Source organism: Scyliorhinus torazame, chromosome 13 (assembly GCF_047496885.1).
Source record: "Scyliorhinus torazame isolate Kashiwa2021f chromosome 13, sScyTor2.1, whole genome shotgun sequence".
Lineage (NCBI taxonomy): Eukaryota > Metazoa > Chordata > Chondrichthyes > Carcharhiniformes > Scyliorhinidae > Scyliorhinus > Scyliorhinus torazame.
This window is the reverse complement of record NC_092719.1, coordinates 67425840-67438963: the sequence shown is the minus strand read 5'-3', so window position 1 is coordinate 67438963 and position 13124 is coordinate 67425840. Positions and strand designations below refer to the sequence as shown.

The 13124-nt window shown below is 53.2% G+C and overlaps 1 protein-coding gene across 3 annotated transcripts in view; it reads right to left on the bottom strand.

The window, feature by feature from the left end:
- Window positions 1–13124, bottom strand: part of ptpro (protein tyrosine phosphatase receptor type O) — a 273680-nt gene that overhangs the window by 9154 nt on the left and 251402 nt on the right. For all 3 annotated transcript variants that reach the window (XM_072471710.1, XM_072471711.1, XM_072471712.1), the window contains 2 exons: window positions 11380–11514; window positions 10187–10336 (listed from right to left, as the gene is read on the bottom strand). In XM_072471710.1, the coding sequence (XP_072327811.1) occupies window positions 10187–10336; window positions 11380–11514 (285 nt within the window). The remainder of the gene's footprint in view (window positions 1–10186; window positions 10337–11379; window positions 11515–13124) is intronic.

The following is a 13124-nucleotide window of genomic DNA, read 5'->3' as shown; positions in this document are numbered from 1 at the left end:
AGTTCCCGACTGCTCTCAGTTTTCGTGAACACAGTGTGGCGGTTGCGGACTGTGTCCAGCGCCGCCACAGTCAGGGGGCGGGTGTCGTGCTGCTGGCCGGGGGGGGGGCTTCGGCAACGGCTGGGGGAACTGGTGGGGGGTGGGGGCCTGGGGGTCCCAGAGAGCAGGCGTTAGGGAACCAAGTGAGCCCCGGCTGAAGTGCGGTGTCCCTATGGCACGCGTGGCACCACCCCTATACCACCCCACAACACCCACACCACCCCAGACTACTCCCACCCCAGAACCCCACCACCTCCATACCGCCACTCCACCACCCCCCACCACCTCACCCGTGATCCAACCATGCATCATGTCCTGTCTCTTGCAGGATCACTTGGCGATGGGGCGGGTCCTTCTGTTCTTCCCCCACCACCCAGCATCAGTTGGGCACTTTCTGGTGCGAACCACACAATTGCAGCATGATGGAGGTAGGAAGCTCCGAGGGGGCGGACGGTCAGAAGGCGGCCCGACCCCAGGGACTTGTTGCCGTCCAGACGGGTCTCAGGCTTCTGGAAAGGGCGGTCCCATCGATGCTGGAGATGCAGACACAGAGACAGGGACTGCATGGATGGGTGTCAACAACCATCCAGCACCCGTAGGTGCAGCTGGAGGAGTCCAACCATCTGCAGAGGCAAGAGGTGGTGCTGACAATGCATGCCACCAGGCCAATACTGAACAGGTGGCATCTGCAGTGGAGGCTTTGGGGGAAACCGTATTGGCCATGGTTCAAGATGTCCAAGGCCAGGGGCACTTTGTGCGGGAGTGGCCAAGGCACAGGACAGGGCGGCCCTGTCACAGACAGCTATGTACCAGGGCCACCTGGACACTGCAGAGCTTGGCCCAGTCACAACGGGGCATGGTTGCGGGTCTCGACGGCATTGCCTGAACATTGGCTGACCTGAGCCAGTCCCAGAACGACATGGCACTGTCAATGTGCCCCATGGCTGCGAGCATTGAAACCCTGGTCGAGAAGAGAGCGAGACTCCAGGATTGGCAGCGCCAGGTGGCGGGGGAGCCCCAGGAACTCACTCCGGCCACATCCCCATCCCAAGTAGTAGCCTAGGGGCCATCGGGCACTTCAGGAGAGGAGGATGTGATGGGGCCTGTGCTGGTGACTTCTGGCAGGGGAGGTGCTAGAACATCACAGTGCCTCAAACTCCACCCCCTCTCCTGTCCCTGCGGCATCCAGTGGGCAGCAGGCAGAACAGGGTAGCATCACGCCACCTGGGACACCCGAGAGACTGCCGGGCCCGACCAGGCCTTGTCGCTCCAGAGGATGGCACCAAATGTCAGACCATAACCCGATAGTTATGTCATACGGCCCCGTGCTCAGCCGGAGTCTTCGATAACATGCCCAGTCTGGCAGGCTCTCAAAACACAGGTGCTGGCAGTACACACAAGGCCTAATGTGGCACTCCCTTTCCTTCTCCTCCTCGGCCTGTTGGGCAGCTGGCTCTCCATCCTCAACAGCTGGCTCCTGTTCTGCTGGGGCAAGCTCTGCTGCTGCAGGGCCCTTCCTAAGCAGATCCTGCTCCTACACCCTCAGTACATCCCCCAGGCCTGCAACGGCAAGGCAGATGCCAACCATTCCTAGCTGGATTCCAAAATCCATCGTCTGCAGTGGGTGAAAAGCAGACATGTTAGCATGGAGCGTACCCCCATGTCAAACCAGGTCCAACCAGCTACACGATGGCCCCGGCCTGCATTGCAGCCCCTGCCCACGCATGTCCCCCTCCCCCCTCTGCCACCCCCACATCCACTCCTGGCCTTTCCCCCTGGCACTCTGTCCTCTCGAGCACAACGGGGGCCTGTGGTCTGGCACCCGTCCCTGCCAGCAGGAGTACCAGTGGCTGGCACTACCCATGCCAGTGGTATGCTCTGCGGCCCCTGTCCGGCGCCCTCCTGTAGGATCTACTGTGGGTGGACCGCGGGATACTCCACTGGCAGGGTGGTGCCCGGCTGCAGGTGGGTGGGTTGGGGCACCCATATGGTCGGTGTCGCTCTGCGCAACCATGGGCCTTGGTGGGCAGTCAATGGGGTGTGCAGCAAGATAGCTGCCTTGCCGGCTGTGGAAATGGTTGCTCGTGCCTGTCACTCTGGACACCCAAACCCCATGGCCCACCCCCTATTCACACCATGCTACTCCCCTCCCCCCCCCCCTCCCCCCCCCCCCCCAGATCTGGCAGACACCCTCCTCCCTGACAGTCATCCCTGCCAGTGACAGGACTGGCAATCCATGGCTGCGCCTTTGGGAACATGTCCTCCGCCCACTCTCCCCCTCAGTGGCCACAGCGCCTGATTCCTGATTTTAAATACCACAAGTGAACTTTGCCGTTGGTAATTCCTCCTGGCGGAGGCAGAGCATCGTGGGAGCCCGGAGAATACCGGGGTGGGCCCGTCAGTGATAGGCCAATGGCGTTTACTGTACGTGCAGTGTAGAATGCAGTCACGCCACAATCAAGACTCATGAGCGTGACATTCGATGCGGTGCCTCGCTCCGGCCTCGATTTTCGACTGACGTGCTCTCTGTCTAATCGTGCTTCTCAATTCCGGGTTGCTGGATGGAGAACCCCACCCTCAGAATGTCTGAGGGAAGCACTGGAATTCTTTGAAGTAACTGAATCAATGGGACAAGGACAGTAACTTTTTGCAAAGTGGAGTTTGCAAAGGTGGTTACATTCTCATGTGAGACTTTCAGATGAAAGAGAAAGAAACCCTGGTGAGCACTTTATAATCTGTGTAAGTGAAAAGTCACCTCCGACCTCGCAACAGATACCAATGGTTTAAGCACCTATTTCCAGGTCACCTTTTCACCTAATCTTTAGGTTGGACATTGATGCTCGATCAATAACTCTAGAAGCGAGACTGGAAGACAATTGAAGGCTTTATTGGACTAGATATTTCCCCCAGCAGCGCAGGTACAGAATGCAGCTGCTAGGAAGACATGGGCTCTTATACTCCGCCTTAATGGGCGGAACCAGCAGGCAGGCTTCACCAATGATATTGCTGTCTCAGGAACCTCCCACACCAATGGTCTTACAGCATCAATCTGGGTACTGTAATACCCCTAATACCGACTGCCACTTTCACCCCGTTACAAAAAGAGTCGGCGGGGGTGGTGGTCTCGCGTTATACAGTGGTAGAGGTTGAGGTTATGGTGGTACCCGGTATATATTAGTACAGTGTTTTGCCTCGTCACGTCGCAACTATTTACAGTATTTATTTACATTCAAAATGAAGCAATTAGTTGGTCGGGGGCCCTGGTCGTCCTCTGCGATCGTCGCAGTTTCGGCGGTGATGCAGGCGCCGGCTCGGGCATCCGAGGCTCTGGGAGCGTGGCTTTGGCTTCTTCGGCAGCTTCATCACCCCCAGATGGGACCAGTGGGAGGACCGATCCACCTGGGAAGGGGGCGACTGTGGGGTGCGCCGGTGGAGGGAGGGTGGGCTTGGTGGTGGGGGTGTGGGTGGGGATCCAGCGGGCGCCAGGTCCCGTAGGGAGAATGTAGCCTGTCGGCCGTCGGGGTACGCCACGTAGGCGTATTGAGGGTTAGCGTGAAGGAGGTGGACCCTCTCGACCAATGGGTCCGAATTGTGCGCCCGCACGTGTTTGCGGAGCAGGAGCTGCCAGCCAGGTTGGGAGCGAGGTCCTGGAGGAGGACTTCCTAGGGAAGACAGGGAGACGTTTGTGAGGTGTTTGGTTGGTCGTGCTACACAGCAGTGATCGGATGGAGTGGAGAGCATCCGGAAGGACCTCCTGCCAGCGGGAGACTGGGAGATTCCTGGACCGTAGGGCCAGTAGGACGGGCTTCCAGACCATTCCATTCTCCCTCTCTACCTGTCCGTTACCCCGGGGGTTGTAATTGGTCGTCCTGCTCGAGGCGATGCCCTTGCTGTGCAAGAATTGACGCAATTCGTCGCTCATAACGAAGGACCCCCTATCGCTGTGTATGTAGGCGGGGAAACACAACAGTGTAAAGATACTGTGGAGGGCTTTTGTGACGGTGGCTGCGGTCATGGCGGGGCAGGGGATGGCGAATGGGAACCGGGAGTACTCGTCAATCACGCTCAGAACGTACGTGTTGCGGTTGGTGGAAGGGAGGGGCCCTTTGAAGTCCATACTGAGGCGTTCAAAGGGACGGGAAGCCTTTATCAGGTGAGCTTTCTCTGGCCTGTAGAAGTGCGGCTTGCACTCCGCGCAGATTTGGCAGTTCCTGGTGGCGTTCCTGACCTCCTCGATGGAGTAGGGCGGGTTGCGGGTCTTGATGAAATGGAAGAATCGAGTGACCCCCCGGTGGCAGAGGTCCTCGTGGAGGGCCCGGAGTCGGTCTACTTGTGCGTTGGCACATGTGCCGCGGAATAGGGCATCAGGAGGCTCGTTTAGCTTCCTGGGACGATACAAGATCTCATAGTTGTAGGTGGAAAGCTCGATCCTCCACCTTAAGACCTTATCGTTCTTTATCTTGCCCCGCTGTGCATTATCGAACATGAAAGCAACCGACCATTGGTCAGTGAGGAGAGTGAATCTCCTGCCGGTCAGGTAATGCCTCCAGTGCTGCACAGCTTCTATTATGGCCTGGGCCTCCTTTTCAACGGAGGAATGGCGGATTTCTGAAGCGTGTAGGGTGCGTGAGAAGAAGGCCACGGGTCTGCCCGCTTGGTTGAGGGTGGCCGCCAGAGCTACGTCGGACGTGTCGCTCTCGACTTGGAAGGGAAGGGATTCATCGATTGCGTGCATCGTGGCCTTTGCAATGTCCGCTTTGATGTGGCTGAAGGCCTGCCGGGCCTCTGCCGACAGGGGAAAAACCGTGGATTGAATTAGTGGGCGGGCCTTGTCTGCATAGTTGGGGACCCACTGGCCGTAATATGAAAAAAATCCCAGGCGGCGTTTCAGGGCCTTGGAGCAGTGGGGGAGGGGAAACTCCATGAGGGGGCGCGCATGCGTTCGGGATCTGGGCCTATAACTCCATCATGCACTATGGAACCGAGGATGGCTGGACGGTCGGTGCTGAACACGCATTTGTCCTTGTTGTAGGTTAGATTAAGGATTTTTACGGTATGGAGGAATTTTCGGAGGTTGGTCGCGTGGTCCTGCTGGTCGTGGCCGCAGATGGTGACGTTATCGAGGTACGGAAACGTGGCCCGCAAACCGTACCGGTCAACCATTCGGGCCATCTCCCGTTGGAAGACCGAGACTCCATTTGTGACACCTAAGGGAACCCTTAGGAAGTGGTAGAGCCGCCCATCTGCTTCGAATGCAGTGTATTTGCGATCGCTAGGGCGGATGGGGAGCTGGTGGTAGACGGATTTTAGATCCACCGTGGAAAAAACCTTGTATTGTGCAATCTGATTGACCAAATCAGATATGCGGGGGAGAGAGTACACGTCGAGCTGCGTATACCTGTTGATGGTCTGGCTATAATCGATGACCATCCTATGCTTCTCCCCGCTCTTTACAACTACAACTTGAGCTCTCCAGGGACTGTTGCTAGCCTCAATAATAACTTCCTTCAGTAACCGCTGGACTTCCGACCTAATGAAGGTCCGGTCCTGGGCACTGTACCGTCTGCTCCTGGTGGCGATGGGTTTGCAATCCGGGGTGAGGTTCGCAAAAAGGGAAGGCGGATCGACCTTGAGGGTTGCGAGGCTGCAGACAGTGAGGGGGGGTATAGGGCCGCCGAATTTAAAAGTTAAACCCTGGAGGTTACATTGGAAGTCTAACCCGAGGAGCGTGGCAGCTCAGGTGAGGGAGGAAGTAGAGGCGGAAATTTTTTAATTCCCTTCCCTGGACCGTGAGGTTCGCTACGCAGAACCCTTTGATCTCTACAGAGTGAGACCCGGAGGCCAGTGAGATTTTTTGGTTAACTGGGTGGATGGGAAGAGAACAGCGCCTTACCGTGTTGGGGTGTGTGAAGCTCTCTGTGCTCCCGGAGTCGATCAGGCAGGATGTTTTGTGCCCATTGATGAGCACAGTCGTCGTCGCGGTCGAGAGTGTTCGGGGCCAAGACTGGTCCAGGGTCACCAAGGCAAGTTGTGGCAAAAGTTGGAGGTTTTCCTCGGGCGGTGTGTGGTCATCCGAATCGGGGTCCTGAGACTCCAGCCAAGATAGCGGCGCCAATGGTAGCACATGGCAGGGAGTGTGCAAGATGGCGACGCACATCCGTCGCACGTGGTCCCTGGGGAACAAGATGGCGGCGCCCGGGGTCCGCATGTGGCTCATGGAGAGAGTTGGGGTGCCGGTCCCGGTTCGCCCCCGGAGACCGCCCGGGCCTGGCATACCGCTACGAAACGGCCCTTTTTGCCGCACCCTTTGCAGGTGGAGGAGCGGGTCGTGCAGCGCTGCCGAGGGTGCTTGGCTTGCCCACAAAAATAGCAGCGGGGCCCCCGGGGTTGCCTGGTAGTCGCGCAGCACAAGCTTGTGGGGGGATGCATCGGAGTCGGCCGCGGGGGTGGGTTCCACGCTGCCCAAGGGGCTGCCCAAGGGTCGGGAACGTACGCGCGGGCGTTTCAGGAGGCCACATCCAGGGAGCGAGCAAGGGCCCGTGCCTCCTTGAGGCCTAGTGTCTCTTTTTCTAGTAGCCGCTGGCGGATTTGGGAGGACAGCATACCAGCAACGAATGCGTCCCAGATCAAAGGTTCTGTGTGGTCGTTGGCTGAAACTTTTGGGCAGTCACAGTTCCTACCTAATACCAGGAGCGCACGGTAGAATTCCTCCAGCGATTCCCCGGGGATTTGTCGCCTCATCGCTAGCAGATGTCTGGCGTAGACCTGGTTTACTGGGTGAATATAGTGTCCTTTCAGCAGGGTCATTGTGGCCTCGAAATCGTCCGCATCCTCGATGAGGGTGTAGATCTCTGGGCTCACCCTCAAGTGGAGAACTTGCAGTTTCTGGTCCTCCGTAGGTGTAGTCGTGGCCGTCCTGAGGTACCCTATGAAGCACGCCAGCCAGTGTTTGAAGGTTGCCGCTGAATTTGCCGCGTGGGGGCTGAGTTGCAGACACCCCGTCTTGATTCGGAGCTCCATTCTTTAAAATCTAGTCCAATAAATTGATGCTCGATCAATAACTCCAGAAGCGAGATTGGAAGACAATTGAAGGCTTTATTGGACTAGATGTTTCCCCCAGCAGCGCAGGTACAGAATGCAGCTGCTAGAGAGACACAGGCTCTTATACTCCGCCTTACTGGGTGGAACCAGCAGGCAGGCTGTCTCAGGTACCTCCCACACCAATGGTCTTACAGCATCAACCTGGGTACTGTAATACCCCGAATACCTACTACCACAGACATAATTAACCAATTCCGCCAAAAGAGCTGACTCCTTTATAGCTGAATACAGTCCCATCACAGTCTGTCATTGGAGTATCAGTGAGATCTTCCCAAAGAGGAAAGTGGTTTGGGACTACTCTGAGCAGATAAATTCTATTAAAACGGAATGTAGACAAGGGAGTGAAATTAATCCTTCAGAGTAATTTCAGACCCATGACTTTGATGTATGATTAGCACTGGTCTTGCTATAAAAAGCAATAATAAGTGTAAAAACCTCTGGGACCTGATCTAAGAGTTACACAAGGTTCATTCTCGTTCAGTGCTATTCAGAGTTGCAAGCACGAAGGAGTGCTGATCCAGATATAAATCTTGTTCCAACACAAAGCTTTGTGCCTCAATAGTATAGGAAGACAGTATTCAAAAGGTTTTAGAATTGATACCAACAACCATCTATCAGTCATCTCCCTCGTCTTCATTGAGGAGGCTGCACTTGCTGGGGTTTGGTACTAATTGGGCAGGATTCTCCGTCGGCTCACGCCGGACTCGCGAAACGTGATTGGGTGGAGAATCGGTTCCGACGCCGAAATCGTGGTGGGTGCTGATTTCACGCCAAATCGCAATTCTCCATCACAGCGGCATCAATGCGTTCCAGAACGCACGTGCAGTAAACACCATTTGCATATCATTAGCGGGCCCGACCTGGTATTCTCCAGGCCTCTGCGATTCTCCGCAACCGATGGGCCAAATTACCGACAGCGAGTTTCACTTGTGCTTTTAAAAATCATGAAACCAGAGTTATGGCTGCTGAGGGAGAGAGAGGGTGTACGGAAAGTGTCCAACATCGCCATAGTTTGCTGAAAGTTGTGCCGATGGCCGGGGGAGTAGTGGGGAGTGGCCAGGAGGTGGGCTGTGGGGTCGGGATGGATTGGCATAAGACATAGGAGTGGAAGTAAGGCCATTCGGCCCATCGAGTCCACTCCACCGAATGGAGCACCTTTGCCACGGCCTGCCAGGCAGGCATGCAACTGCGCATGCCGCTGACTGCCCACTGTGAACTTAGGGCCACGGGTTGTATGGGTGTCCCTCCAGAGCACTCCCCTAGGTGCCATCTGGCCCCAGCCCACCCATCAGCTGAATGGGCACGCTCCAGTGCAACCAGTGCCATCTTGTTAGCTGGGATAAGTGTGTGTGGGGAGTGTAATGTGTATACACGGCTGCAGCTTGTCAGCCCGAGTGTCGATCACAGATCTGGAGAATCCCGCATTGTTCTTCATTGGAATTGATTGTGTTCCACGCGGCACTGTACTAGCCCCTCCACAGTCGCTGATCAGTCCAGCTTCGGCCCCAGTTTTGCTGTCTTGAAAGTCAACGAATCCTGCTCCGGCGTCAACACGATGGCCGGGATTCTCCGATCGCCGAAATCGTGTTCGGCCATCAGCCGGAGAATCCCCATTGCGCTGAAATCAGGGGGAAAACAGCTTTTGCGATGCTCCGCCCTCTCAAAATGGGTGGAATATGCTGCAAACCGTCTCAGGATGTCACCTGAGGCCCTCCCCTGATACTCCGCCCTCAATGGGCCGAGTTCCCGACGGCGCGGACCACTTATGGTATTTATTTCCGTGGTCCCCTCGTGGCGGCTGCGGACTGCGTCATGCCGCCACAGTTGGGGGGGGGGGGATGGGCGGAGATGTGCCACTGGCCAGGGGGGCTTTGGGGGGTGGCAAAGGGGGTTACTGGGGGACATTATTTGGCAGGCATGCGGCCGGCGCTTTGTTTCACGGCATGGTGGCCACATGCCACCGCCGTATGCATGCGCTGCCATGGACCCGGCCCTAACCTCAGATAAAGCCAGGAGCTTTATGCTGCACGGCTGCTAGCCCCCCACTGGTCAGAGGATCGGTGCAGCTGTTGCGCCATTTTTTCTGGCGTATAACACCACTCTTCTCAAGCTGGCATCAACGCTTAGTCTGGAAATCCGAGAATCCAGCCCTTCGTCTCAGGAACGAAGAATCCAGCCCATTGTCTCTCAGATCCACAGGAAAGGAGGCCATTTAAATGCCCCCTGCTACTGTCCTCTCTGACCTGAGCTAAAATGGCTCAGACCAGAGTGGAACCTGGTCTAAGGCTCCGCACCTGCCTCAATAAAATTGCCAATAAGCTCCCTTGAAGGGGGAAATTGGGATGGTGTTGGTTGCAGACTCTGTTAAAGATGGCTTTGTAGTCTTCTGTATGTTAACTGTAAGTCTTTAGTAGCGACTTATATACTATATGCATATGTACAGTAAAGGGTACAGGCATGGAACTATCGCCATCCTAGATCTTATCACGTGTCTGGCCAACACCACACTGACCCTAGGTCTAGGTCATGTGCCTTCTTACATCATTCTGTGTCCACACTGTACACAATCCCAAATGAATCCAATATATAGGGGCGGCACAGTGACACAGTGGTTAGCATTGCTGCCTCACATAGCCAGGGACCCAGATTCGATTCCGACCTCAGGTGACTGTCTGTGCGGAGTCTGCACGTTCTCCCCTTGTCTGTGTGGGTTTCCTCCCAGTGCTCCGGTTTCCTCCCACAGTGCAAAGATGTGCAGGTTAGGTGGATTGGCCATGATAAATTGCCCCTTAGTGTCCAGAGGTTGGGTGTGTTTACGGGAGTAGAGCGGGTGAGTGGGTCTGGGTGGTGTGCTCTTTCAGAGGGTTGGTGCAGACTCGATGGGCCAAATGGCCTCCTTCAGCACTGTACAGATTCTGTGATGCTATGTTATACCAGACCCTTGTACTACAGAAATAACTGCTGATCTGGACAAGTAACACATCACCATCTCTTTCACACTGACAGAGGAATGGATTTACAGGAAAGCAGGTACTGAATGGCTTACATAGCTGACATTGAATTCCCTGATGATCCATTCAGACTGACGTGACTCCTCTGACTGATTAGGCTGCTCAGATTCAAAAACCATTTCAACAGTGATGTCTCCATAACCAATAGGCTGTTCGTTAAAAGGCCAATAATGGTCACATTTTACCTGCCCAAAAAAAAACTCAAGTTATTGATGTCACTTTTTTATTAGTGCAGTTAACATATTTGTCAAAATTGCAAAGAGGTTGGAGTAAGGACATGTGTCTGGATGATATGGGGTTTTTGTTTGGCCACATCTTGCATACCCTGTACAGTTTTGGTCCCCTTAGCTAAGGAAGGATATACTTACCTGACAGGACATGCAACAAAGTTCACTAGGATGAGAGAGCTGTCCTGTGAGGAGACACTGTGCAGAATGGCCCTCCACTCTAGGGGGTTTAGAAGAATGAGAGGTTATTTCTCTCATGTAAAATTCTTAGCAGGCACGGTGAATGCTGGAAACTGTTTACCGTGTCTGAAGGTTCTAAAACTAGGAACTATTGGGGACTCCGATAAGGGGAAAATTCTCCATTGAGTGGATTGTGAATCTTTAGAATTCTCTATCCCAGTGACTGTGGGAGCTCAGTCAATGAGTGTTTATAAGGTTGGTTTTAATAGAATGTTGGCCATTAAGGGAATTGAGGGATATGGGGATAAGGCAGGAAAGTGCAGATGATATATAAGTTCTGCTGTTGAATGGTGGAGCAGGCTCGAGGGGCCATGTGACTTACTCCCGCTTCTTATGTGTGTTCCTTACGATTGCTGGTTTGTGTATTGTCATATGTCTATCAGGTATATTCTTACAAACACACAATTTCCTTCAATCCCTCTGTGGGGGATTTAAAGATGAAAATTTTAAATTTACAGCATTGGGGGATCAACAAACAAAGACTAGAGTGATGGGTGAGCAAAAATTAGTGCGCAATAGGGTACAGAGAACAGAGCCTCTACTCAGTAACTCCCTGTGCAGGGGAACTAGGAAATTAATCTTCCACAACAAGTGGGCTATGTTATGCATCTGCTGCCTGGGGTATACGTATGCACTATTATAAAGACAGGGTAACATACAATTTTTATAATGAAAACAGAAATTACGATAGCTACAGTGATCATAACTGTGAGTAGTCCAGGCCATTGAAGCTTTGCTTTTTGTTAGTGTATTTAACCTACCCGTCTCCTCTCAGTACACTGGGTAAGCATAACGATTATGCACGATTTCTGCTGCATTATCATCTTCCAAAAATCATTTCTTGTCTCTGCCAAGGGCCCTTGCGTAGCAATGTACTCACGTGCTGAGTTAAACCCCTGTGGAAAGGAAATCACATTTATCCTCTGTTTCAGGAGCAATGGGTGACATTGTTAAAGGTTGATGCAGCAAACAATACCGGTTATGGGGATCCTGGAATACTCTGTGATGTTAACCAGAATCACAGAATGTTTGCAGTGCACAGGAAGGCTGGGTTAAAAAATAAACTTATCCTCGCCATCCTCCACAATTCCACGAGTTCAACTGAACTTTCCATTCTCCTGTACTTTAACTCAGCCCTTTTGTTGGCCATCTTCTCCTAGTTATTCTTCAACTGTCTTTTCCACTTGGCCTTGCTAGGTGATAAGTGACCCCTTACCACAAACCCTTTGGAATACTTGCTCCCCGATTTTAAAATGGACCTCCTCAGATTCTGAGAATCCTGTTGGCTTAGCAAGTTCATTCATCCAAACAGCTGAGTCACACTGGCCAAACAAGAAGATCGGGCCTCTTGTTCCAGTTAGTTGAAGGCAGCCAAGGCTGTACAGGGTTGTCCAAGGGGGAAAAAAAAAATCAGTCAGCATCCCCAATCCTGACCATCATAGAATCATAGATTCCCTACAGTGCAGACGGACGCCATTCAGCCCATCGAGTCTGCGCCAACCCTCCGAAAGAGCACCCTATCTTGGTCCACCCCCACCCCATCCCAGTAACCTTTTTGGACACTCAGGGACAATTTAGCGTGGCCAATCCATCTAACCTGCACATTTTTGGACGGTGGGAGGAAACCGGAGCACCCGGAGGAAACCCACGCAGACACGGGGAGAACGTGCAAACTCCACCATGACAGTCACCCAAGGCTGGAATTGAACCCGGGTCCCTGGCGCTGTGAGGCAGCAGTGCTAACCACCGTGCCGCCCTGTTGGACATGAACGTGTGCTTTTTGTGGAAGGATTGGATCACCTCTGGGGTGTTGTGCACACAGTCGATGAGCCTGATGACACCTTGTGAAGGTTCATCAGGCATGGAAAATGGCTACTGGATTGGACTTGACAGCGATGGGACTATATCCCAGCCAAGAGACTACACCTACATGTTAGGAGGAGGAATTTAAAAAGAAAGGAAAAAATCAACAAATAATCTTTACGATGTAAACACTTGTGCTCAAGAGGCAAGTGGACATTTTGAAAATTACAATTGAATTCTGAAACCTGCCTCCATTTCCCCAAGGCACGTGACTTGACAGGAACACTAGATCTAGCAAATCTATATCATAGCATTCATCAGCCTGCAGGTCAAATTGAAGAAGTAAGGAGCATGCAGTCGCTTATGTGAACGTTTTGACAGCGGCCCCTATTCAGATAAATGAATGATTTGAATAAGTGTTTGCACATTAATTCCACTGTTTTAGTACACTGAACCTGATATCAAGAACAATTGAACAATTTATATACTGTATACAAAGCATGTTGTTGGACAGGTTTAGCATTTGAGTTAAATACCATCTGCTGCACGAGTGGGAGTTAATCGATTGGAGATCCGCTTGTTTGTAGCTGCTCAAAGAATGATGAGACGGCGCCAGGGCTTCCGTATGATCCTTCTCGCTTTACAAAACCAACAGGGTCACACTATTTCCCAGTGGGATCGGGGGCACCAGTTGTCATGTCAG